Source organism: Styela clava, chromosome 14 (assembly GCF_964204865.1).
Source record: "Styela clava chromosome 14, kaStyClav1.hap1.2, whole genome shotgun sequence".
In the NCBI taxonomy this organism is placed as follows: Eukaryota; Metazoa; Chordata; class Ascidiacea; order Stolidobranchia; family Styelidae; genus Styela; species Styela clava.
In genome coordinates this window covers 10,144,415-10,168,603 of record NC_135263.1, presented here as the reverse complement: position 1 = coordinate 10,168,603, position 24,189 = coordinate 10,144,415, and the positions used below count along the sequence as shown (strand labels likewise).

The 24,189-nt window shown below is 34.1% G+C and overlaps 1 protein-coding gene across 1 annotated transcript; it reads left to right on the top strand.

Moving 5' to 3' along the window:
• The first annotated feature begins 4,924 nt into the window (after positions 1-4,924).
• Positions 4,925-23,759, top strand: LOC120340775 (uncharacterized). Its single transcript, XM_039409134.2, has 2 exons — positions 4,925-5,078; positions 21,844-23,759. Exons 1-2 carry the CDS (start codon positions 5,043-5,045, stop codon positions 22,570-22,572), a joined length of 765 nt encoding a protein of 254 aa, XP_039265068.1. The 5' UTR covers positions 4,925-5,042; the 3' UTR covers positions 22,573-23,759.
• Positions 23,760-24,189: the final 430 nt, after the last annotated feature.

Sequence of the window (24,189 nt, the reverse complement as noted above, 5' to 3'; positions counted from 1 at the left end):
TAGGCTTTGATCATCTTTTTCGCCAGTAAAGTAAAAAGTGTACTGTACAATATCTTTGCTACTGGCTTTTTTGCGTTAAATAAAACTTCTGAAATTTACTCAATGCATAAAAATGCGTGCATATTGTGTTCAGATATTCGCAATAGCTTTGTTCAATCCAAGCGTTTGATTCCACGACGCGCAAATTCTAACGTAATTCAGAACTGGTATATATATTTAAGTTTGCAGCCCGCAATGAGCTTCCTCATTTGAAAGTGGCCCGTGGCATTAAAAAGGTTGGACATGCCTTCTACAGCGGATGAGGAGAGAGCGGGAAATATTTTCACTCGCACATGATGTGATCGGAGTCCCATAACGCCAATGCACAGCACGATCAGCACAATAGAGTCAACTAGCAAATTGATTAGAAGAGGGTTTGTATAATAGTATATGGCTACATGAAAATATTATATTGCAATCTGAACATGGATATTACACAATATCCATGAAATATTAAAGGATAGCGCCCGTAGGTGAATTGGATTTGATGACATGTTCAGGGTCGCAATCGGTATAAAACATGGGTATAGAGTTAGAATAAGCTCTGATAGTAAGATTGTTGGCAAAACGGGTGATTTATTAGCAATTATCGCAGTAGAACCAACGCGTTACGATTACACGTTTCAGCTAGCAATGTCGCGTTGATATACGGCTGCAATCTCGTAGTCGCCATGACCAGTAACGTTGGTCAGTCGCGTTATTGCAAAAATCGCAATCGATACATCTGCGGAAGGATACACTACAACTTGAAATGATACTATCATGCATGGGATCGCAATCTCGCGATTTGCACGGTACATAAATAATTCACTGGTCTAATTGCTCAGTTTGTTAATTGTGATATTGATCGCTATCGTACGCTTAGTGACGCTCCTTCGGATATTTTACAGGTATATGTATATTCATATTTTAACACCAAAAGAATAAATAACAAGAGAGCTACGCCCAAATATATGGACACATCTGTTCGCAGTACAGTACGGTTTACCGTACCGTCAGATCACAGTCTACAAATATATATATAGAATTCTATCAATAATTATGTTTTTGCTCTTTAACATGTGAATTAACAAGTTATATATATATATAGAATTTTCCAATGCATCATTTTCATACAACGTCATTAGTGTAAAGCGCAATCAATAGCTCATTAACATGCTGAAAATTTTGACTAGTTAATTATTTATTATTCATGGGGATCGACTCGATCACCTTTATTACGAGTGTAACCCAAGTGCATAGTCCAACGCTATTTTTATTTTAGACTATGTGCGTACGTTTATATTTTTAAAATTGAATAGTAAACGCACGAAAAATAAACGGGAATGATTTTGTCATACCAAGCTCGAAGTGGCAAAACAATCTGATGAAACCTTATTATGACAGAACAATTTCACGACTAGATGTATTGAATGCCACAGCATTTATTTTAATGCACATTTCACGTTGACGTGACCGTTTGAAGATTAATAGATGTTGCTAGCAGCCACAGTCCAATCATTCTATTTTTGTCATGACAATCAAAAACATAAAATTAGGTTGCGTATATTTAAACCTTTATTCAATGATAAACATCAGCAATTACTTTTAGTTAGTTGACCGACGCTACCAATCGGAACATGTTCGACCCGTAACCTTTATTTCACGATATGGAAAATTTTCAAGTAAGCGAACGCTGAAACTCATTGAGTCGAAAACTCTTACAACAAACTGATTGTCATCAGGGCGTTGGGGATCTATGTTCAGCGTCGATCAATAATCTATTCTCTTGTGAAAATAGTGTGAAATATATTGCCAGTATAGATAGGCCGTTAGCTTTATGCCCCAAAATCGCCACTAGATCGATTTATATTGATAAAATTAAACTTGCATAGTTATCCAGTAAACTAAATAATATATCAGTGTTTGTTTCGTAAACGATGCATATTAGCAACATCGACAGTAAATATGATTTTAAAAATTTATCGTCCAAATATAATTAAAAGCTACAGCACAATTCGCCTTTGGCAAAATCGCCATCGACGGGATCATTCAATTTAAAAAATGCGGATGATCTGTAACTAATTAGTTTTCTGGATCCTAATGATATTATCTTGAAAAATAAACCCATAAATGAGTTTGTTATTTACAAACCTCGTTGGTGCGCCCAGCAAGCCGGTTTTCAATATTTTTCTATAATGCTTCCCACTTTTCGACGAATTTTCAAAGGAACGACAATAATGTAGCAAAAATAAAACTGACTGATAATGCTGAATAAATTTGCGTAACCTGCTTGGTGCAATGTAAAAATATCGCGAGCTTATATTCAGGAGGCCAAGAAGTAGAGAATTGTTTGACTTCTATGACACGTTTTTGATACGATTTTCTAAATTTATTGCAAAGGAATAATAAGGGACATGATTGACGTGAACTAGAGTTTATCTCAAACCCATTATTCTTTACGATAATTTTAATACAACACTTACAAAGAAAAAATTTGCAGGGCGCGATGGTTTCCGCGGCGCGCTGTGGCAGATTCATAAAATTTTAAATATTAATCTACCTAATGAATAACGGGGCAGAGAGCGCCTTTGAAATCAAACGTACGTTCTCTGGCGGAGATAAAGAATATTTTGCGCATACTGCGGCCTAAAGATTAGGAACAAATAATTGACGTACGTTCGAAGACGGGCCACAGTCCAATATTTATATAAATTTTGGCTCCTCTTTTGGCTTATGCTATATCCCGTATAACCGCTAATCGATTTTTCATTGTGTTCGGCTGACTTTACGGAACGCGTCGAATGACATTTAAGATTATTATGTGGTCAGGGGCTCGTGCACCAAGGTAAGAGAGAGATCGCTCAAATTGTGGCATAAATCAAATGATACATTTCTCAATTTTTATGCGAAGGTGCAGAGAAAATTACATAACAAAACTGAGGTAGATGCCTGCGTAAAGTTATTGCAAGAAAGTCGAATCTGTGCAACTAAACCTTGATAGCAACAGCTTAGTTTGAACTTTAGCGCGATCAACATAAAGTATGTCTGCAGGAGAAAACGTCAAGTTGATTATACTATATTCGTATTTTCGATAATCTACTAATGTTCGAAATTGGAATATGAATTTATGACTTTGTGATATCAAGATTAAACTTTTGCGCGCAATTATGGTGTGTGATGTTCTGTTCTCGAATTTACCTCGATTTCAACATTATAGTTTAGCTAGTTGAAATTTATGAAAGTAAATAACTGATCATAACTATTATGACAACGTTTTTATTTTAAATATATGAAACTCACTCGAAAATCACCCGCAAGAGGTCATGCGCTACGGAAGCCATACAAGTAAATCGAAAGCAATTCAATAACTAGGCAAAACTTTCTGAAAATATATTTTCGAAAATACAATAAGTGCTATTGTGCAATTTAGTCGTAACAAGATTAAGAACTTCTTATTCAAATTTTCTACTTTTACAGCCCCTTATTTTAAAGGAAAAATAATTTGAATGTTTTTCGGAAAACAACGAAACCGTACTCCGCGAATGATGGGAAATTTACTATATTATGGTTTAAGATGCCTTGTTAGTGTTTGTACGAAAACACGCTCGTAGTTTCCGTTAGTCGTATTACTCAAATACTGTAGGTGCGATTTAATTGGTTAATATCTCTGAATAAATCATGCATGTAATATTCATAATGAGAGAAATCGATATTTGGTAGCGTTAGTACGAGAGATGATACATTGACAGCATCCGGTGACAGCAACTGATCATAATGTCTTACCGTCCGAGAAAGCTGTGTATTATATTAATATCCAAAATGTGATAAGAATTGCCAAATAAATACCATTATTATGCGAAAATTCATCATACTATTATGGTGATCATCCTCATTTGCCAAAGTACTTTTCGGACTTATTTCCGTTCGATTGGTGAAATACTTTTATCAGCGCATGATGTTCTCACAATCTCACACTGTTTTTGCTAAAGCGGGAGAAATTAACTACATATTCAATGCTGCTTCAGCTCAACTGCTAGGTGCTTATGTTGCGAATTTGTCCCCTAACTGGCGAAGGAGTGTAACGCCATGGTTTGCTGTTGAAATGGTCAAAATAAGTTTTTTTCGTTTTCCGAACAAATTTTTGAAGAATAGCAGTTACATAGTCAATCAACACAGTATTCGAGCGTAAACAGCCATTTGGACTAAAAATAACTCGCTTCGGAAATAGGCAAAACTAGAATCTCTCCATACTCTCAAAAGTTGAAATGAGCGATTTTACCATTAATTGAGACGAATCCAATAAGTTTGTAACGTTCTAAATTATAGTGGATAGTTCTCCGAAAATGGTCTGAAGCAACGTGCTAAATGGTAAAATTGAAAATTGCGAATATAAAAATTAAAACCGTTACAAAGCGAGAACACGTTCCCTTGTAGAAATTATATAATCACTAAATGCACATTGCACTTCACTTCAAATATATTAAAGTGCAAAAAGTCTTTCAGCTCGTCGCCGACAGCGCTTGTTTTCAATATTAGAACGGGCGGTAGAGAATATGAAATTACCTTCACAGAGGCAACGGGATTAAACGTATTACGATCGATTTTCCACAAAATGACTTTGTTCATTGAAGGCTATTCACGCTACAGTTAATTAGTCAAGGCGATGAAATTGAAATAGCGGACTAATAAACCATGAAGTTCGGCATGTTGGAATGTGCATAATGGAGTATTTCCTTTTTTTTAAATCAGGTCAGATTTTGTATATAGTTAAACTGTATTAAATTGAATTATTTCGAGGTAATGACATTGAATGGAATGAGTAAATTTCGTCGTATTTCGAACCTTGTTCCGTTTCGATGTTTTCCATTTTCATTTGCATGAATATATATTTTTGAGCAGATTCGTTAGATTTTTAACCATAAGATATAATAGCGAAAAAAAGGCAGGATTTATCACCTCGAAATATCTACGGTGAAGAGTTGCCAAGATTGGGAGGCTATCTGTAGATTATCACCATCATCATGCGGGCTGTAGCAGCAAGTCGAAAGCTGGGAAAGGTAAGCCTGATTTTAGGATTTATATTTTGTTGGTGTGAAGTATAATAATTCAAGAAAAAATGCGAGCCTTTATTGTAGGTATTTGTATAAGCATAACATAACGGTTTGTTTGTTTGCTTCCATGTTGAAATAGTATACTGTAGTTATATTCAGCTTTTCCTGTCAAAGTATGAGTAATATAGAGTTCTAAATTACATTGTACAGTATTTTCAATGCCTTGAGCGTGATAAATGGGATTGGTCATGGTCAGATTTGTTTTCCACTTGATTAGTCTAGTAGTAGTCAATGTCGGTAGGAATTCTTAGGAATTCGGTATGAATTTGGCGGGAAACTTAGGGGGCTGAGATCACATTATCAAGTGCATTTCAACTCCATTATGTATGAGGCCAGGCTTGTTTGTCTCATTATTTCAATGGAAATGTGTAGGCAACAGCAAAGCTTGTCTCAGCCTGAACGGTTCCTACTAATATCATAGACTGGTTCAGCTCCCGTCAAACATAGTAGCCTACCGCTTGCCGTTGCCACAGATTTGCAAGTTGCTTTAGGTTCAGGTACTAACTCACTTTGTTAAAGATGTTGAGCATTTTGTACATAAAAATGAAAAACGTATAACCGAATTCTGAATTTGGAACATTCTTGAAATAGCTATTCCATCATGATTCCAAAAAACTTTTCACCGGCACAACACAATAAGAGTGTTCGAGAGTCAATAAAATACGTCTCAAAATATCCACCAAGGGACGTCGTATAATCGAATTAATTCTGAGCTATAAATTTTTAATACGACGCAGCCGTGAGGTCATACGAATGTGACGCCAAATCCCCCGTAATATGAAAGTTTTAGATGAATGTAATAAAATGTTACCTCGGTCTATTTAGCGACTCGCCTTTAGAGTCACGACTCACGAGAGCACTTAGAAAACACCGTTGTTCTGTTGTGTGGTCCTTTTATTGACTAACTGAATTTTTTCACATTGGTGATATTCAGTCAAACTTATTCTAAAACACGCTTTTGCAATATAATATCTGTCAATGCTGCTTATTATTGCTCTGGCATAATAAAATCGAGGTTCCATTACATTTGAACCCACGTACATTTGAACCCATGACAATTGCACCTGTATGCTATTGCACCTATGGTTTTTTTTTTGTTTTTCGGATAGTTGAACCCATACTAACCCTAACCCATGGGTTTTAGCACCCGCATATAGATTGAACCCGTGGATATACACATGGGTTCAAATGTGCGTGGGTTCAAATGTACGGTCACCTAAAATCGATATTCATATTATATTGGATTCTATCGCCTGTTACAAAAACATATTTTGTACAAGCAAAATATGCACTTATATATTGCGTCTAAATGTGCCAGTTCTGACATGTTCAGCCACACCAACAGCAAATAAAGAATAATAATGTCTGACAACTTCTGTGTGAGAAATTCAAAATTGTGATAAAACTCCATGGTACATGAAAATGAATATATATACCCGATAATTATCGAAGTAAACCTATTCCAAAATTTCAGCTAGCTACATTTGTTCGGTATAACTGAGAAAGAAAGCAAATTTTCATAAGTGTATTATCGATTATATTTATGTATTTAAATGGGTGATTTTGTGAAAATTTGAGTCGATATTTTCATTTCATAAATACACCCATGAGCCATTGTGTGCGCCCGTGATGCTGGTGTACTATAGGTGAATTCATGTTCTCAACGCCCCCAACGAATGCCTCAATTGTCAGAAAAGCGTATATATGTCATATATATGACATATATTTAATGATACCTAGAAATGGCGATTTGAAGAAGTCGATCCATCCGAAAACATATTTGAATCAGAGCAATGGTTACCCGGATGTCGGTACTTACATTTCGGACATATTCTTGAAGAATTTGGCTTTCGCTTTCAGTAAGTTTAATGTTTCCGAAATCTCATTAAACCATTCAGGCAGAAGCTAAAGATGAACTGATAGGGTGGGGTCAGTCATTTTTACTCATCGACAATTTTAATATCACCGATTCCGTATGGTATCTTGAAGCGCCCTAATATGATGTAGGCCTGTGGACTGTAGAACCCGATTATAGCATAAAATTCCGTTATGCTAAAGTTAATAATCTGTCTGATTGCTCTGACTGTCGACCGCTATAACTACAACCAGATTTCTGCGCATCCGACATTCTCGAAAAATGGAAAATCTTCCTTTGTGTAAAACAATTTTGAATTGAACTCATTTGTTATGAAATTATTACATGGTGTATGATAATTAGTATATAATAGTTAGATTCCACTTTCCACAATGACCCAAGCGCATTTTAGGGGGAACATTATTGAACACTCAAACTGAAAATGACAAATATTACGCGTGCCTTTGCCACAAACCATGGTTCCTATGCATATATGTACATTCAGGATTTAATTCTAGGAACTTTAGGGAAATTTTAATCATCACATATGGCTTGCCGCTGTATATTTCGTTTGTGAAAGCATCAAGATTTTCACCGGTAAATCATATTGCTTTATATTATCCACTGTAAATCTCAAACCTTATGTATTGGATATCATCTGAACAATGTGAATGCCTGATTTTTCGAAAAGAATAAAGTTTTCATGTCGTTCTAGGTGTATTTCTTTCAAACACTCAATGGCAATTCAACAAATCTATGATTAGGTAATTTTCTTAATATGGGGTTTTCTGGGAAATAATACAAATAGGGATTTGGTGAACATGTAGATGACGACTGAAATGTCTTCGGCAGTTTTCTAGTTTCGAATATTCCAATTTCTATTCCTATTTCCAGCACCAACATTCTCGATTTCACAACTCATCATTGTAACTATCGTCGTAATACTGTCTCAAATATTTTTTGTAACTCAAAGAATTTATTTGTCTACACTAAATCGAATAGTTTGAATTGATCTTCCTAATGAATAAGGAAAATTATAGACGGAAACTATTTAGATTAACATTCCGGTTGAAGGTGAATATTTCTGTGGAATCTATGACAACTGGCATATCTTATATTCCTGATAATGAAAATAATTGCTCATCAAAAATTTTTGTTCATTGGATGAAATATTGGTTGAATGAAAAACATTGTTACTCAGACTTGCACAAAATATTTTAGCTCTAATGTTTACGACAGCAAATCGATTAATCACGTCTACAATAAGGTCATAAAATATTTCCAGTCACGGACAGATCACAGGTTACAGAAATCGATTTTCATCGGGTTTGACTCAGAACTCTAATTAGGTAGGTAAAATCAACAAGTGGTCGGCTACACAGAGATTCGCTATGGGAAATATATACTTGAACATGTATACTTTCTTGTCAAAATTTGATATTCTTCCAGTCAACAAGTTAGAGAAGTTTACAGTTTTTGTTTCATTACCTGGACATGGCTCCGGTCCAATAACACAGTGATTTGAAACGACAAGAGAGGTCCAAGTACCTCTGATAACTTATTTAATGAATAGTGTTTATATCTGTTCTGCTAAATTGTTTTTGAAATGTTTTCAAACTAAATTTTTATTTGCCGATTCCAAATCCGATTTTCTTCTTCGTATAGCCAACCAGAAAGGGAATTCATTCTATATATATATTGTTATCTCGATATGTAGTCTTCCGGTGCATCATTAATTTTTTACGAATATCTCCTCCGCAATGTCATTTTCGTGTCAAAGTCAATTTACTGCGTTTTCAAATTGTCTATTTGTAATCGATGTTTCTCTCAGCCACGCGATGGCCGCAAACGATTGCGTCGGGCAATGCGCTATATGCGAGGCCTCGTATGGCAAATACTTGATATGTATTCATGCTTCGTAAATTTTAAAAAATAGGCTACCTATGTTTTAAAATCCATTTATTTTTTAAAGTTGTATATTGCTGGTTTTATATTTTTGTCCATTAAGTGGTTTCACCTCAAATTACGTGTAAGCGAAATTTCACACTGATTTTTGCAATGCAGAAGAAAAAGATATAAAGAAGAAAAGAACAAAAATATATCATTCGCTTCGATAAATGAGGCCATGCATCATAATTATACCACTTTTATGGTTATACAATTCAAGGTTTCGATTAAAATGATTTTTTATATTATCAAATCGATATTTCAAAAAGCCAAATCTAAATATATATCGTATATATATAACATATTTGGAGAAATAAACGACATTATTAAATAAATTTTGATTGGCGATAACGTTTCAGGCTTATTGTAAATAGGTATTCATATTCAGCCATTGGCGTTAAAGTAAAGAGTGCTTGTATTGGTCTGCTTCAACCATTTTTACAAACAAACGAATTGAAATATAATAACCTTCTAAACTTTCATATTAGATTGAAAATGAAAAAACTCCAAAATTACAATTTTGGTCCTGTATATTGCATATAGGGAGTGACCTTTCGGTTGTGGCCTAACCTGTTATTATCAATATCGTTCGTATTCTGCCACATAATCTTAAATTTCAGTACAAGTACCAAGTTCAAAGACGGGGTGCTTCTGAGTCAGTTAGGTCACAAAAATCATTCGCATTGAGGCAGTCACGTCTATATAAAAATTATAAATTTAACTTTATACTGGTTTTAATTTAAAATAATTGCCGGAATTTTAAAGTGAACACTTAGCCCAACACGTAAATGCTAATACAGGTGTCAGATCGCAGCTAAGGGAAGGAACAACACTGTTGTGAACGATATATATTTTAGAGCGGCCATGAATATTTCAGAATGCCTCTGAAATTGTTTAACATGGGAGCGACAGAGAGCTATATAATGTGTTATTTTATTATTGCCAGGACGAACATTGGGGGGAAAAGATAAAAGTATTAAACGACGTCAATATGTTGCATTTTTGTTTTTGTTGCCGAATCCAATATCGATTGAGATTACTTCAAGATTTGACATATCACATCGATCCACGTATTTTGTACTTCCAAGAGTCAAGCGAAGGCGCAATGTAAACATTTGTAATATTGTAGTTTTCTACCTGTTCGATATTAACACGGTATAAATATGTGCTCCTATTTCGACAGTAAATTATAATCTTTACATTGCAAATTTGTGTATAATATATATGATAAACTGGTAACTGAAGTCGGATTGCTTTTATATATACAGTATCATCTTTAGATTTGAACGGAGGTATTTATTTTAGACATTCTACTCCACACTCATAAAAATGGAGAATTTCAAATTCTCACGAGAAGTAACTGAAGTCCGTTTAAATATATTATTTTCAATTATTTCGATATGTCTTGCGAAACATTATTGAAAAACGTTCTACAAAAGTCAGTAAAATATTGGTATTTCCTTCAAATCCTTTGCCGCAAAATAATAAATAAAGTCGGGGAGAAGCTATGGGTGTTAAAAAACACAAATAAAACACGAGTAAATGTACAAAAAATACGACTATTTTATTCGTTAGACTTTTAGAATGTACAATGAAAACATAGATATCCAGAGAGAGGAGAACTTGCTTTTGACTTTATAATAAAAGGAGATATTGACTTTTGATACTTTCGATCACGGCGTTCATTAAAGCAACAACTTCAGAAAAGCAATAGTACGCTTTGTCATATCGCAATTCCGTTCCTGATATATCATTTCTCATGAAATTTTGCTCGTAACATATACATTATTTATATATTGTTTGTTCCATAGCATTATATTTCTAATTGCCCGGTTGTCTTATATAAAACGTTGAAAATCCGCGTTCAATGTTCGAGTGCCAACTCAGTAATGAACTGAACTCATCATCCATTTTTACAAATTGTACAATGAAATATACAAAACGTACAAAATTGTATATATTCCCACTTTCTTACAAACAATACCTTCCATTGTTTGAAGATCCGTGCTTCGTAGCGTAAGTATATGAAACAAAATAAAAATAAATTAACAATTTCCATGAGTCACAAAAATGAAAAACTCCAAAGCTGATTAATTCTGACCATATATATATGTGATAAATTCTAAGGATTTAATAATTTTTCTGCTTGCATACTCGACAAAATAGGCTTACACGACAAACTTTTACATATATTTATATACTGAACATTTTGTCTAATCAAAGTCAAACATGATGGGCGAGTGTCTTTCAACAATATATTTCAATAAAAAATTTTAAAATTTCTTCCGAGACTAAAGTTTACTGTTTGTTGGAAAAAGATATACTGTAATTGATTTAAAATCGATCTGCAGTGAAATAAATACCGTTGAGTAGACTGAGGCTCAATGTCAATGTTTTCTTAGCTCAGACGACGAAGTTTTCGTTCCCAAATATAAGGTTACATCGTCGGCAGAAAAGCAGCAAGATAATGCAAGTATGTTTTGACTATTTCTTAGAAATGTTATTGTTTTTTTTTAATGCTGATATAATTTTTTTAATATTGTTGATGTTACCTTTGAACTATTGCCTCGCGAGAACATGGCTATGGTTCATAAGTGAATACGCTTTTAGGTAACACGCACGCTGAACGCATCCACCGCCTTTTTACCATATTGGTTTCATCGTTGTTTATTATTACTTACTGAAAACAAACTTAAGTCACTTAATTTGCATTTTTTGTCTGACATGGGATCTCCACGGAGATGAATATTATTATCTGTTACTATGGTAATATTTATCTTTGTTATGGGTTTCGTTGGTGAATTTTATAAATCGAATTTGTTCAGAGTGAGTTCACGCGCATTTACTCTAGCGTTGAGTAAGATCATCTTTGAGCAAAATTACGAGTAGCCACTGAAATTACTGGAAACTCATTAAATATGAAAACCAGACAATTCTCACTTTTCCTTTTTTATTTTTGTGTCTCCATTCGTTTACTGATTGAATATATTTTCTCGCCCGCGAAGGATATTCACCAGTACCTGTAACTAGAGCTAAGATCTGAACCCTGAGCCCGACCCGTCCTAAAATTCGGGTCGGGTCTGAAATGTCAATCATTACGTTCGGGTCGGGTCGGGTCTATCGCTGATATATTTTTTTAAATAAATATATTTCTATGAAAAATATTTACCAAAACCATGTGCGAATACTAAACTAAGGAATACTCGTTATAAAATAATTTGAATAAAACAGAGAAAAAGCTGTAATGAACCTTTCCCCGACCTTTGACCCCCGAAAATATTCTTCCTATACTTTACCATTGCAAAATGTTCGGGGCTTATTTCAAGTTTGGTTACTCGTGAAATGGGGTATTTGTTTCAAACCATCATTATAATTCATCGCATACAACAATCTCGTTTTTAAAAGTACCGGTAAAGGTAAATCCAGTTATTTAGTCGGGCCTGCAAATCCAGTTAATTAGTTGGGCTCGGGTCCGGTCGGGTTTAATAGCCACGGGCCCGGGTCGGGCCGGGCTAGAATTTTCGGGCCCGATCTTAAATCTACCTGTACCACTCTGGGCGAGAATAATAAATAAATCCGAGGTACTTTAACTTAGAATTCTAAATTTATGCCTTTGCACTGCAATTTACATATATAGCACATAACAAAAGCTCTTCGCTCGAATAACGCGAATAAATAATTAAATATATATATAGATATTTTAATCACAAAACACAACTTAAACATTTTTGTATATATATATATCAAACGCCTCCTTATATATTCAGGGGTCAGCATTAAATTTATCCGCTAGCAAAGGCATGCCAACTAAGGCATCAATAACTTACCGTATAATGGTATAAAATTTGTTCGAATTTGAAAGATTAATTCAATTCTGCTTCTCTCGACAACATTTTAACTAAAAGGGTGCCCAAGTTTGGCCATGTCGTTTCAATTATGTGTGCCTAATGGAGGGTGTCTTTGATCAATTTTTGACTTTCGTTAAAGCGCAGGTTTGACGGATATAAATAATTAAGGAAAACAAGATAGCGACCATCTACTGTCCTATGCGATAATACCATGAATTTCGTCGCGGCTTTGACGCCCGATTACAAACCCATTTAGGCACTCGATACTCTTAACTGCTTTATCTAGGAGGATTGTTTGAGCTTAGTGTTAAGCTGAGAGCTGAATCGTATATTTCGATATATTTATTACAGGCGTATTTGAAATCATTTTTACATTTTCGAGATCACGTTATTTTATTTGTTTAGGACATCAGGCCGTCGTTGTTAACCTTAAAACTAAGTGTTATTATATAAACAGTATTATCTTTAGAATATAACGACGGTATTTATTTTAAACATTTTACTTTACACTCTTAAGAATGGAGTTTTTTTCATACAAGTTTATTTAAAATCAAATCGAGAGTCATGAAATATAAGAGGAGGAAAAAATATTAGTAGAACAGTTTAAGTTTTATTTATTTTCTAAAAGAATTCAGTATTTTGTAATAATTGTTAGGATCTGTATCTTCCTCAATCCATTTTCTACTGTTTCATATATACTCAGCCGAAAATGCAATTCTGAGAAAGAAATTTTTCCAATTTCAAAGCGGAAAAAGTAAATGATCTTACCGGACGTAACGCACACTAAATCATAATAATTTAATATAGGCTGTGATTTAAACAAAAATAAGATAGATTTTTTGATGCACTGTCATTGATGTGAATAGTGGCTAAATGTGGACAGAATAACATTTTCTTTGATTAATATAAGATATTATAACAAATTCATATTATGTATTATAACTGTTCATCTGATATTCTGGCCTTGTACAAACCTAGAAAAAATGGCAACGGTGTTTTAAATTTCACTTTAATCTGCATATGATTAGCTGCTACGTAAAATACTCGCGAGTAGGCTACTTTGTGGTTCTGACACCTCATCTGTGACTCTAATTGTGGATGAGTTACATTCATTTTTGAGTAGGTTCGTGTTATCTTGCTCTGAGGAAAATAGTGGGAATTGATAATTAATGATCACACACAATTAGAGCATGTCGAATTGCTGTACTGTACTCTGAAAGTAACGTTACGTTATTATTGTTATAATTGAAGAACGCGTATGTATGTTTGTATATTTAAAAACGTCGATCTTATTTTAGATAGAAAGTTCTTAATTGACAATGATTGATACATACGCTAGCTTTCATTGATTTCCGGCAACGTTGGCCCTTGCACTCGAATTACTTATTCATCAGCGACCATATAGCTCTCATCGCGAATGCATATCTTCGATAACGACGTGTTGATAGGGCGGTAGGCTACGCATAACTCTACTTTCCGTGAGTAAAAATGAAAAGGCTGAAGAAGTGCAATTTGAAACTATGTGATTGTGTATTTTGTTTTCGTTTCATTCATTTAGGAACTATGAGATGGAGGAGAAATGCCATGATCTTGAAAACAATGCTTGAATTTTGCCAGTTTCTCCGAGCATTGATTTCCTTTTTTGTAAACTTTTTTCTTTCACGTTTATTTCTGTAAGATCGTCCAATGGGCGAAATGTCTATGATAACGTAAGAATGGAAATTTTAGCAGTTGCTTGGACACCTTTTCACTTAGACAGAGTTTCAGGCATGGTTGATAACATTGATTTTTGTTGTTGTTTTGCTTGTAATTCGTCAGTTTTTATTTGTGTTATTGCAATTTGAGTATAATACTCCACTGCTCAGTTTAGTTGCAGTAATTAAAATTTAATCGGTCAAAGTTGCTATGAACTAAGCCGAACTTATCTACGGTAGCAGGTAGTTGAATGTAAAGAATCCTAATGATGGCTATAAAACATGTAATTCAGTTTGTAAGTCAAAAACATGGATCAGAAATTTTGCAATAGTAATGTATGGGAATAATTTTCCCTGTAAAACATCCATAGAGATCGTATAACTGGAATAGTACTGTACCGCAGTATTCTTGTTTTATTTTTACCTAAAACAATTGTATTATTGAGTACTACGCGAGTCTTCGTAAAGCCAATTTGAAAGACAGCACAACGTGAGCAAGCTAGGCTGCTGTGTACAAGTTAGGGATGTAAATTTCAGGAGCGATTTGAATCAACATTAATTCGAAGCAATTTTAAAAAAACGGCTTGATTCTATTCAAAAAAAAAATATCGACGCTTCGGCGTTGTCTCAGCATCAACTAAAAGCGTTCGTTTTTCGTTATTGCGTCTACAGCTTTTCATAAGTCATAACACTCTTGGGATTGTTATATTTCATATTGATCACATCTTTAGAGGAACCATTGGTTTCGCTCAATTCTGTTCGACTACTTAAAACAGGGGTGCACAACCTGCGGCCTTCGAAGGTGAAATGTGCGGCCGTGCTGTTGTATGTGTTTTACTGTAAAATAACATATGTTTAATAACATACTATGTTGTGGCGCTTGACTGTTACGTATTTAATGGAAAATAAACTAGACACGAGATTATAAAAAGTAACAGTTGTAAACATCGCTCCATGTCACTAAAATGCCAGAAGCGCAGCCAGCCAGAATCGGAGTCAAAACTTTCCATACGGCAGCTCCTGAAACATGATATAACGATGACGCTACTCGTTGAAAGAGCCAACTTTTTCGGTGGATAAGGATTTTTACGTTAGGCAAAATACCTAATCCACGACCAATGCGAGCATTCAAAATATCTTGCTATATAAATTTAATTGTGTTCGACATAACTTCCGATTTAATCGACCTATCTTAAAATATAAGCATTATTTTTTACTGTAAAATAGCAGGGCAATCAGCGGACATTGGTATACGTGGAAAATTTATCCAATTACATTTAGTTTTGAATCTTTTACCTGCGATCTTGCGAATTCGTTATCGCCGTTAAAAAATCCGAAGATCTACGATAAAATTCCAAAACTTACATTTTAATTTAGTACAAAATGAAATTTGATTGAACATACTTCACACTGATTAGCGTATATATCATCATAATATGATGAAAAAAAATTTAGAGTCTTAATATTCACTACCTTATTTTCAGTTGGAAATTTCTAGTTGCAGATTCACCCTTCTATTTATATTTAGCGTCTCTATGCCGATGATCGCATAATAACGAGCTTTTTGAAAAATATTACCGATATAATATATATCCATGTTAACGGCCTAAATAACCGCGGCCTAACAGCCTAATTACCTTTTTGGTACTCCTGAAGTATGCGCACCAAGATGGCGCACAACCTGAGGCTGTGTACCAGGTTAGGCGACAACTTGGTGCACTTCAGGAGTACCAAAAAGGTAATGCGTCCGTCTGAAGAAAAAAGGTTGTGCACCCCTGACTTGAAATGTTAAGTTTTAGAAACAAGTCATTACCTAATCGTTTCTTTAAAGTACCTATACAACATCATTGTAATAATAACTACATTATTCATTATTGAAAACATAGATAAGCAATGCTTCCTCTCAATAGGACTACAATTTGCTGCTTCAAAAACCATGGCGAAATTGGTAGTAAAGCATATTTAACTAGCGTTTATTTGTTGTTGAAGGCCAATTTTCGAAAAATTACATCACCCTACATACGTGCGATAAAAGTAAATATGTAACTGAGTGTAGCTTTATGTAACAAAAAAAATTTCCTCAGCGCCAATATATCAGGTATTCGGTGCATTCATTTAATGTTTGTTATTTTTACCATCTCAATTCATTTTTCAATAAGTTCCTTATTACTATTCAATCACAATTTATACGTAAAGAAAGTTAACGATAATATGATGTTATACTAAATAAAATCAGATTCGGAAATAAATATTCGAATATGTCAGACTACAGGTAACGTTTCATCCAATCGGAAAGCGCGAATTTGAAATATTCTTTAGTAACGATTGGAATTCTAACTCCTGGTAGTTTAAGGTAAGCTACTACTAAACCACTACTAAAAACTAACAAATAGCATGAATGCGACAACGATTTAATGTTTACAACAAACCTGAAAATTTGACCGGGTGAAAAAAGTGTCTGAGCGACTGCTAAAATGTCTATTGTTACGCCACTTTTTGCATCTTGCTGATTATTCGATGTTACGGAAGTAAACAAGGAAGTCTATTCTCGGGGAAACATGCTATTGAAATGCACGCCAAATTTGATGAATGTTATACTGTATTTTTATGGTTAGACTTTGCCGCTATTTTAATTATTGATTTTCAAAAATTGCAGTTTTCGTCATTTTAGCAACAATAATGACACTGATGTTAACTCCTGTGTTAATATGCCTTTTAGCGATTCAGAAGTCTGACCTTTCGACAGCCTCATTTGTCAAGTCGAATCTGGTTTAAACTGTTAACCCGGAATAATCCAAGGCTTGTATTTTATAAAATTATTAGGTCATCATGAGCGTAATCGACCTGCAGTACAAATTGTTCAAAACTGTATCATTTTTAGAGTGAATTGTTTCCGTGAGACATAGTAGATTAGTAGCATTCTACTGGGAACAGTGACAACGGGTAATAGGTTATCGCGTCATTGATGAATTACATAGTCTTATTTTCTCCTTTAACATTTTGAAAGTATTGTTGCCCAGGCCTTTATTAAGCGCTTCGTGTTGACGGCCAGGTTCAGTTTAGATCGAGCTTCAAGGTAAGTACGTTGCCAGATATTGAAAGCTAGCAATACGTTTTGACCGTGAGATACAGTTATACAAAAAGTATGAATTGACTACAAAAAAAGTGAAATAAATAGAAGGATAAAATAATAAATTCATAGCAACAGATCCCAGAATGGTGTGAAGTTTTTAATTTTGATGACGTCATCACACCAAACTTTGAAGTGAAAAACGAATCCGATAGAGCCCACAGAAATTTTGGAATGAAATAATAGTAATAGCCTAACTACTGAAGCTTCGAAAGCAATTATTCCTGCAGATTAAAAGAAAATTTCGTGTCCAATAACAAACTGAATAACGCTATTTTTTGCCGATTGAGAGCATTCGTGGGCTTTGGTTGATACAATTGTATTAACGTAATCTTGACTTTTCATGATATATTTAATATGGCATTGTGGTATTTGAATAATCATTTAGTCGCATAAATTCTCATTTACTGGCGTCAGAGTGATTCAGGCCCATTGTTTACAAACTCAGAGATATTGATGATTATATCTATAGCATAAACCCATTGTCAGTATAGAAACTAATAACTAACAATCGTCAAACAAATCTTAATTTATGTGAATCATTGCTATAAATTTGTCGAATTTAAGCAAACTTAACAAATTTCGCATTTTGACATAGATATGTCTAATTTCAAGCGTCCTATTGGGAATTGAATCACTAAACGTTGAAAAAGTCAATAGTATGAATGAATAAATATATGACATCGCAGAGCCTTACTTGGATAATTTTGAATTAGAATCAAAATAATTTTTGTAACAACTGCAATCACATTTTCAGAATAAATTGCGTTAAGTTATCGTAATACGGTTCTGCCAGCCGTTGAGTTACTTTGTGTTGAAGCTTCAATTTTACCTGCGTTTTCAACAGGGTAGAGTATTTATAAATTTTCGAATGTCGCATCTTGCTGATAACGAGGGTAAGACTGTTATTTCCAAATGAATTTTTAATGATGTTCACGAATTTTCAATTTCAGCGTCCACAAAAGCTATGTGTTTGGTATTCATTGTCCTTTCACAATTATTCAGCTGTGTAGTTTATTATTACATTGTTTGTTGAAAGTTTGAAATCTACGATATAGATAGCTTTTACAAAATCGTGGTAGAAGATCATAATGGGATATTCCAGAAATACGGAATTTTATTGATCTAATGTTGCGTCCATTACATTTACCCGTTATATATATTATATTTTATTTGCTGCAAAATAGTTAGTTTATGAATTTTTTCCATTCTTATTATTCTTGCGTGTGCGTTTGATCAAAATAGAAAACTATTCCCAAATAATATAGTTCACCCAGTTATAAAGGACATCTGAATCGAATGTAAGCTTGGATGATAAATTTGTGACAATTAATGGGGTAATCGTTCATGATAATATATTAGAAATGTATTTTAAACAAATGTCCATTTTTTGCAATAAATTGTAACGTGATAAGGAAATTTTGTCTGCGTATTGCTGTCATCTCGATTGTCTTATTTTCTTGGGATAATAATTATTTGAGGTTTTCACCCCATGTCTACTCTCAGGGTGTATGTACATCACTCAGGGTGCTGGATGCGCAATGCCGATGTCAGTGGCAATTATACAGGGTCTTGTTACTCGTGAATAAGTGAAACTGTTTCTCAAAATACAACTCCACATTGGCTTTATTCAATTCCATTTTGCTGATATCTAATGATATCATCAGAAGTTAACAGTTCGAAATTATAAAATAGATCAATATTGATGAATTATTATTTAAGATCAGAAAAAAAAGAATTTTGACGTTGATGACATACTATATGCTTTACTATGCTTTACTACTATATGCACCATGCTTTCTGTTCGAGTAGTTATGCCCGATATAATCGAATAAAACTCGTCACGTCAGTCAAAATAAATCCATACTATATATTATTTTTTAATTCCATTCGTTATATTTATTTTATTTTTAAATTACATTAAATATGGCTTTTTAGTAACTCCCAATAGAAGCAATCATGAACTACCTAATATATATCTGAAAAGTGTACAGGGTGTATACCGACAGATTATATCTATTTCCAACGAAATAAAAAGGTTCTTATTATGTGTCACGAAAAACGCAGAAGAATACAGTAGTATGAAAAAGTAGCCATTTATGTACATTTTGTATCGTGCACATTTAAAACTCCCAAAATATTCCTGATCTCGGACAAAATTCATGCGAATGTGAAAATCTGTGTGCTTTGTGCTTTGTGTAGTTCCTCTGAGCTGTGCTTATTAAAATTTTGGAACGCTTTGAAAATCTCACATAATCAGATATTCGCCAATATGACCCGCCGTCGGTCGCGATAATAAATGTATAAATAGGTTTTGGTGTGATAGTGATCGCTTGCAAGTCTTCTATCATTTATATTTCAACCTTTAGACCAGTGTTCGTGATCCTTAAGTAATCAGCATCGTGCAAAAATGTGCTGTCACTATGTACGGATGATCTGTATACGAATCACACCGGCCTGATTCCCCTATTATTTTGTTTTAGAATCTTATTGCATCATCGTATTTTCACCACGCACGGGGAATCGATTTACTCATGTGCTCAGCGATTCCACCCAGTAAAAAGAAATAATTTTCAATTCTGAAATCACGGATCAGTGTTATTCACAGAATCGATGTGTCGGGATGCAACTTCGACCGGGTTTGCGAAAAATCAATTATTTATGTGATCGTAATGCCCGAGCAATGAAAATAGCGACTGAATATAGCGCGAAAATTGTCCATTAAACGGTGGATTATGCTATTTTACTACAAATAATTAGTGAAATGTGTTTTCACTTACAATTATTCCGAGAAAAATTGAAATGGAGTTGTCGGTAGTTTTGATCGAAAAATTATATGGGAATATCTTTCGTATAGATGATTTGCTGGATGTTTGAGATGAACTGATTCAAATTTCGCCCCCACAGAGTGGAAGAGTGACACTTCTAGATAATTGCAGCTCTTGATATTTTAGTACATTGACAAAGCATACTGCATTCCTTCAAGATAATGGAGATTTTCCATATAATTGATCATTTTGGGGAGTTCCCCTGTATTTTGGCGCCTTTTCATTCTTGTTAAGACACACATGCGCCATGTTCCTCCCATTCACATTTGTAATGATATTAAATTTCCTAGAAACGTCCTAGCAAAGGCGTGAGTGACGTCTTTTGTGCTTTTATTGGATTTAAATGAACATAAAACCATACTTTAGATTAGATTGTTTAAAAAACTCGAACATTAGGCAAAAATTTAATAATTTTGCGTTTCTACGGTCGCCTTCGACATGATTAACAAAAGACCTGGCATTAGAAACTCCTAAAATGAATATGGAAGTTTAGAATCAAATTTGATGTAATTTGATCTTCCTTATTAGTATTTATGTCGCTTATATTAGAAAGATAGTCAGTTCGTCACACGACCCATCAACACAAATATTGAATAAATTTTCTTTTAATATAAGTTGTCAGCAGTCCCATCGATTTTGATTATATTCAAAACAATCTCTAATGAAGGTAAATTGCATACAGTAGATAAATTTGTCTTCCATGCCAATATTTAATTAAATGGCTGAATTACTTACAGACGAAAATCAGAGAATAATTTATTAGATATTTTCCACATGAACCTCTTTCGTTTTTGCAGCTGTGAGTCAGATCCATTAGGAAATTCTGTGACATCATTAGATGGAGTTTTTGTACTCTCTATCTTGGGCCGTTGTGTATTATTTATATATTTTTTTATTTAATTAGTCATTAGTAAACAATTTCTTTTCTCATTTCATGTCGATAAAATAAGTATTGCAATTGCGTTTGATGCCAGTATTATTGACAGGCCGTCGCCGCGCGATGTGATTTTATATTTTGCAAAATTGTCTGAATAAGATTTTTTTTTAATTTTGCGTGGAGAGAGGAAAGGATTTCTTGGCTGGTAACGATGATAATGGCGATAAAAATCATATTAGTTGAGATAATTATGATATCACGAATAAAGTTTGATAAAAAAGTATATATCTATTTCGTCAGCTACGTAATTTCTAAATGGATACATGTGTGTTTTATATTGCGCCTATTTCGGCAGTGGATTGATCAATTGTCATAGGTAAACAATAAATTGCGCCTAAAAATCGAAATAGGGGTGAATCTATGGTCCCAGTCGCCGTTTGAATGGACTAATCTGTATATTGCTACTGGGTTCGTTCTATAGTTATCGAGTTACAAAAAACACTTTTTTATTGATTCTTTTTTTTCTTGACAGAGAAACGATAACTCAAGTTCTGATAAGTCTGGGAGTAACGGAGGCACAGCATTGTCTGGTGCTCGGCAGAGGTCGAATAATAGAAATTATCAGAAAAAATCAGTATACAATTCTACGGTTTTGTACGCACCAGTATCAACAACTTCTCCCGATGTTCCTACTTGTACGTTTGATCCAAACGAAATAGAGAATCAAAACACTTCTATGATCACAGATAAAAATATGGCACCTCCAGGATCGAACACGAACAAAGTTTCTCCAACAACGGATAAAAGCGTTACTACGCCAGCAAGTACGCGTTCGTACGACTTTGAAAAACACGTCGGATCGCCATCATCGACTTCAGTATGCAACGGTCCAAAGAAAAATATAAAAGACACCATGACTCGGACAGTCTCGAATCTGAGTCGGGCACCAAGTAGTGTTGCCACAACGAATATTGGGGCTGCTAGCAAAATTGAGAGCAAGGCCGGGGTGAGAAATGCGGCCCCAGAAAAAAGGTATTACGCAAAAGCAATTGGGTTAATGTCTGTGGGAGGATTCATATTTGCAGTGGGTATTGCTTTAGCTGCTCTGCACTTTGCTGGATACGAAATTCTCATGATGGCTGGGCCTGTTTCTTTGTCTATTGGGCTTTTACTACTTGTTTGTGGCATTGTGTGGATTCCAATTATACAAACAAAACTGAAGCGTCAACAGCAAATCATGAGTAGAACCTTCAGCCTGTGATCTGAACCATTCTCAAATTAAAAAATAAATAAAGTTCTTACAAGAAAGACAGCGACGGGGCCGAGGTGAGGTTAGTTAGCTACATGTTCTGACACGCGTGTACGAACTTGGAGAGAAATATATATTATTTATGGGATAAAAGGGAACGCAGGAAAGCTGAACTTCTCGATAGTATAATTATCAGACCATAACAAATTGGTCTTCTTTCATGTATTTTTTTTTTACAATTCCTGACGATATGAAAAAAATGACAGCGCTTGTCTTGTAAAACACGGAATATTGTCATTTTGTTCAAAACTATAGTTTTTTGTCTCTTAGATGAATACTCTGTTTGGTACCGAGTATAATTCCAATACGGCATTTGAATGAGTTTTATTTGAAAACAATTCACTACTTATAGACAGATCCCGTTCGATGTACTAAAAACGGTTTTTCTCTGTTCAAAATATAGTATTTTCGTTTTTGCAATATATTTGACCAATATTTATTTATTTTCTTGCGCACTGAAAATTTAATATATATTACAGTACAGAGTTATTTTATACCCATGTTTCAGTATGAAATCGAACCGTAGAGTATGGAATTTTTGTATAAGGACTACAAGTAAATCCCCATTTGCTTGTTGTCAGCGCGACGATAGATTGTTCTGGTGTATGATAAACCTCAAAGTTATATAAAATATTAAACTTTATCACTATATATAACAAAAGTTTACCACTTCTTTCCCCGTCTATGAGCGAAATGCATTAAGACATTATCATTCGGAACAGCAAATTTTAAATTCCACGTAGATTCTTCAATAACAACAATTCGAAGATGTGAATAAATTTGTTTTTGCCTGTCTTTTGAGAATATATAACAATTTAATTTAATAAGTATACATATATAATATATGTGCCTGCTTTTAAGTAGTAGACATACCCCTTTATTTATTGATATATTATATATGATACGACCAAAACCAAGCTACAATTTCATTGTTACATTTTACATATTATAAATATTTAAATATAAAACAACTGAATGGAAATGTTTATGCTATTAAGGATGTGTAACAAATCATTAGATTTTCTCACTGCAAAATCGAGCTAAGTCTAAAAGACTAGGATATATTATTATCGAAGAATTAGATTCTTGCGTGTTTGAATATTAAGATTCGACTCGGAAAAATGTTCGGAGGAGACACCTTCAACAGTGTCATATGTGCAGTTGTCAGTTGTGCTATAACTCACATACTACAGTATTATCCAGTGCAGACTATAATCAAGACAGACTGCACTGTATGGTTTTTTTATATATAAATAAAAGCATAAAATGTCAAGTAAGTTCATTTTATTTTTACCAACCAGAAATCAATTGTACACAAATTACAATAAAACAATGAGCACACAGTTTTTCTGCGTATCGCGAGAAACCAAAGCTGGTTATCGAGCAGCGAGACTCGCGGATTGAATATCTAATTGTTGTTTTAAAAAAGTTGCTTTTATTTTTTTCGTCTCACTGTTAGTGTTATTATTGGTGAGTATGACTTTATCGAATTAAACAACCAACATCTCTTTATGGAGACTTGTTCAGATTAAACTTTGTTGCTGGTTATACCACTATCAAATCATCAAT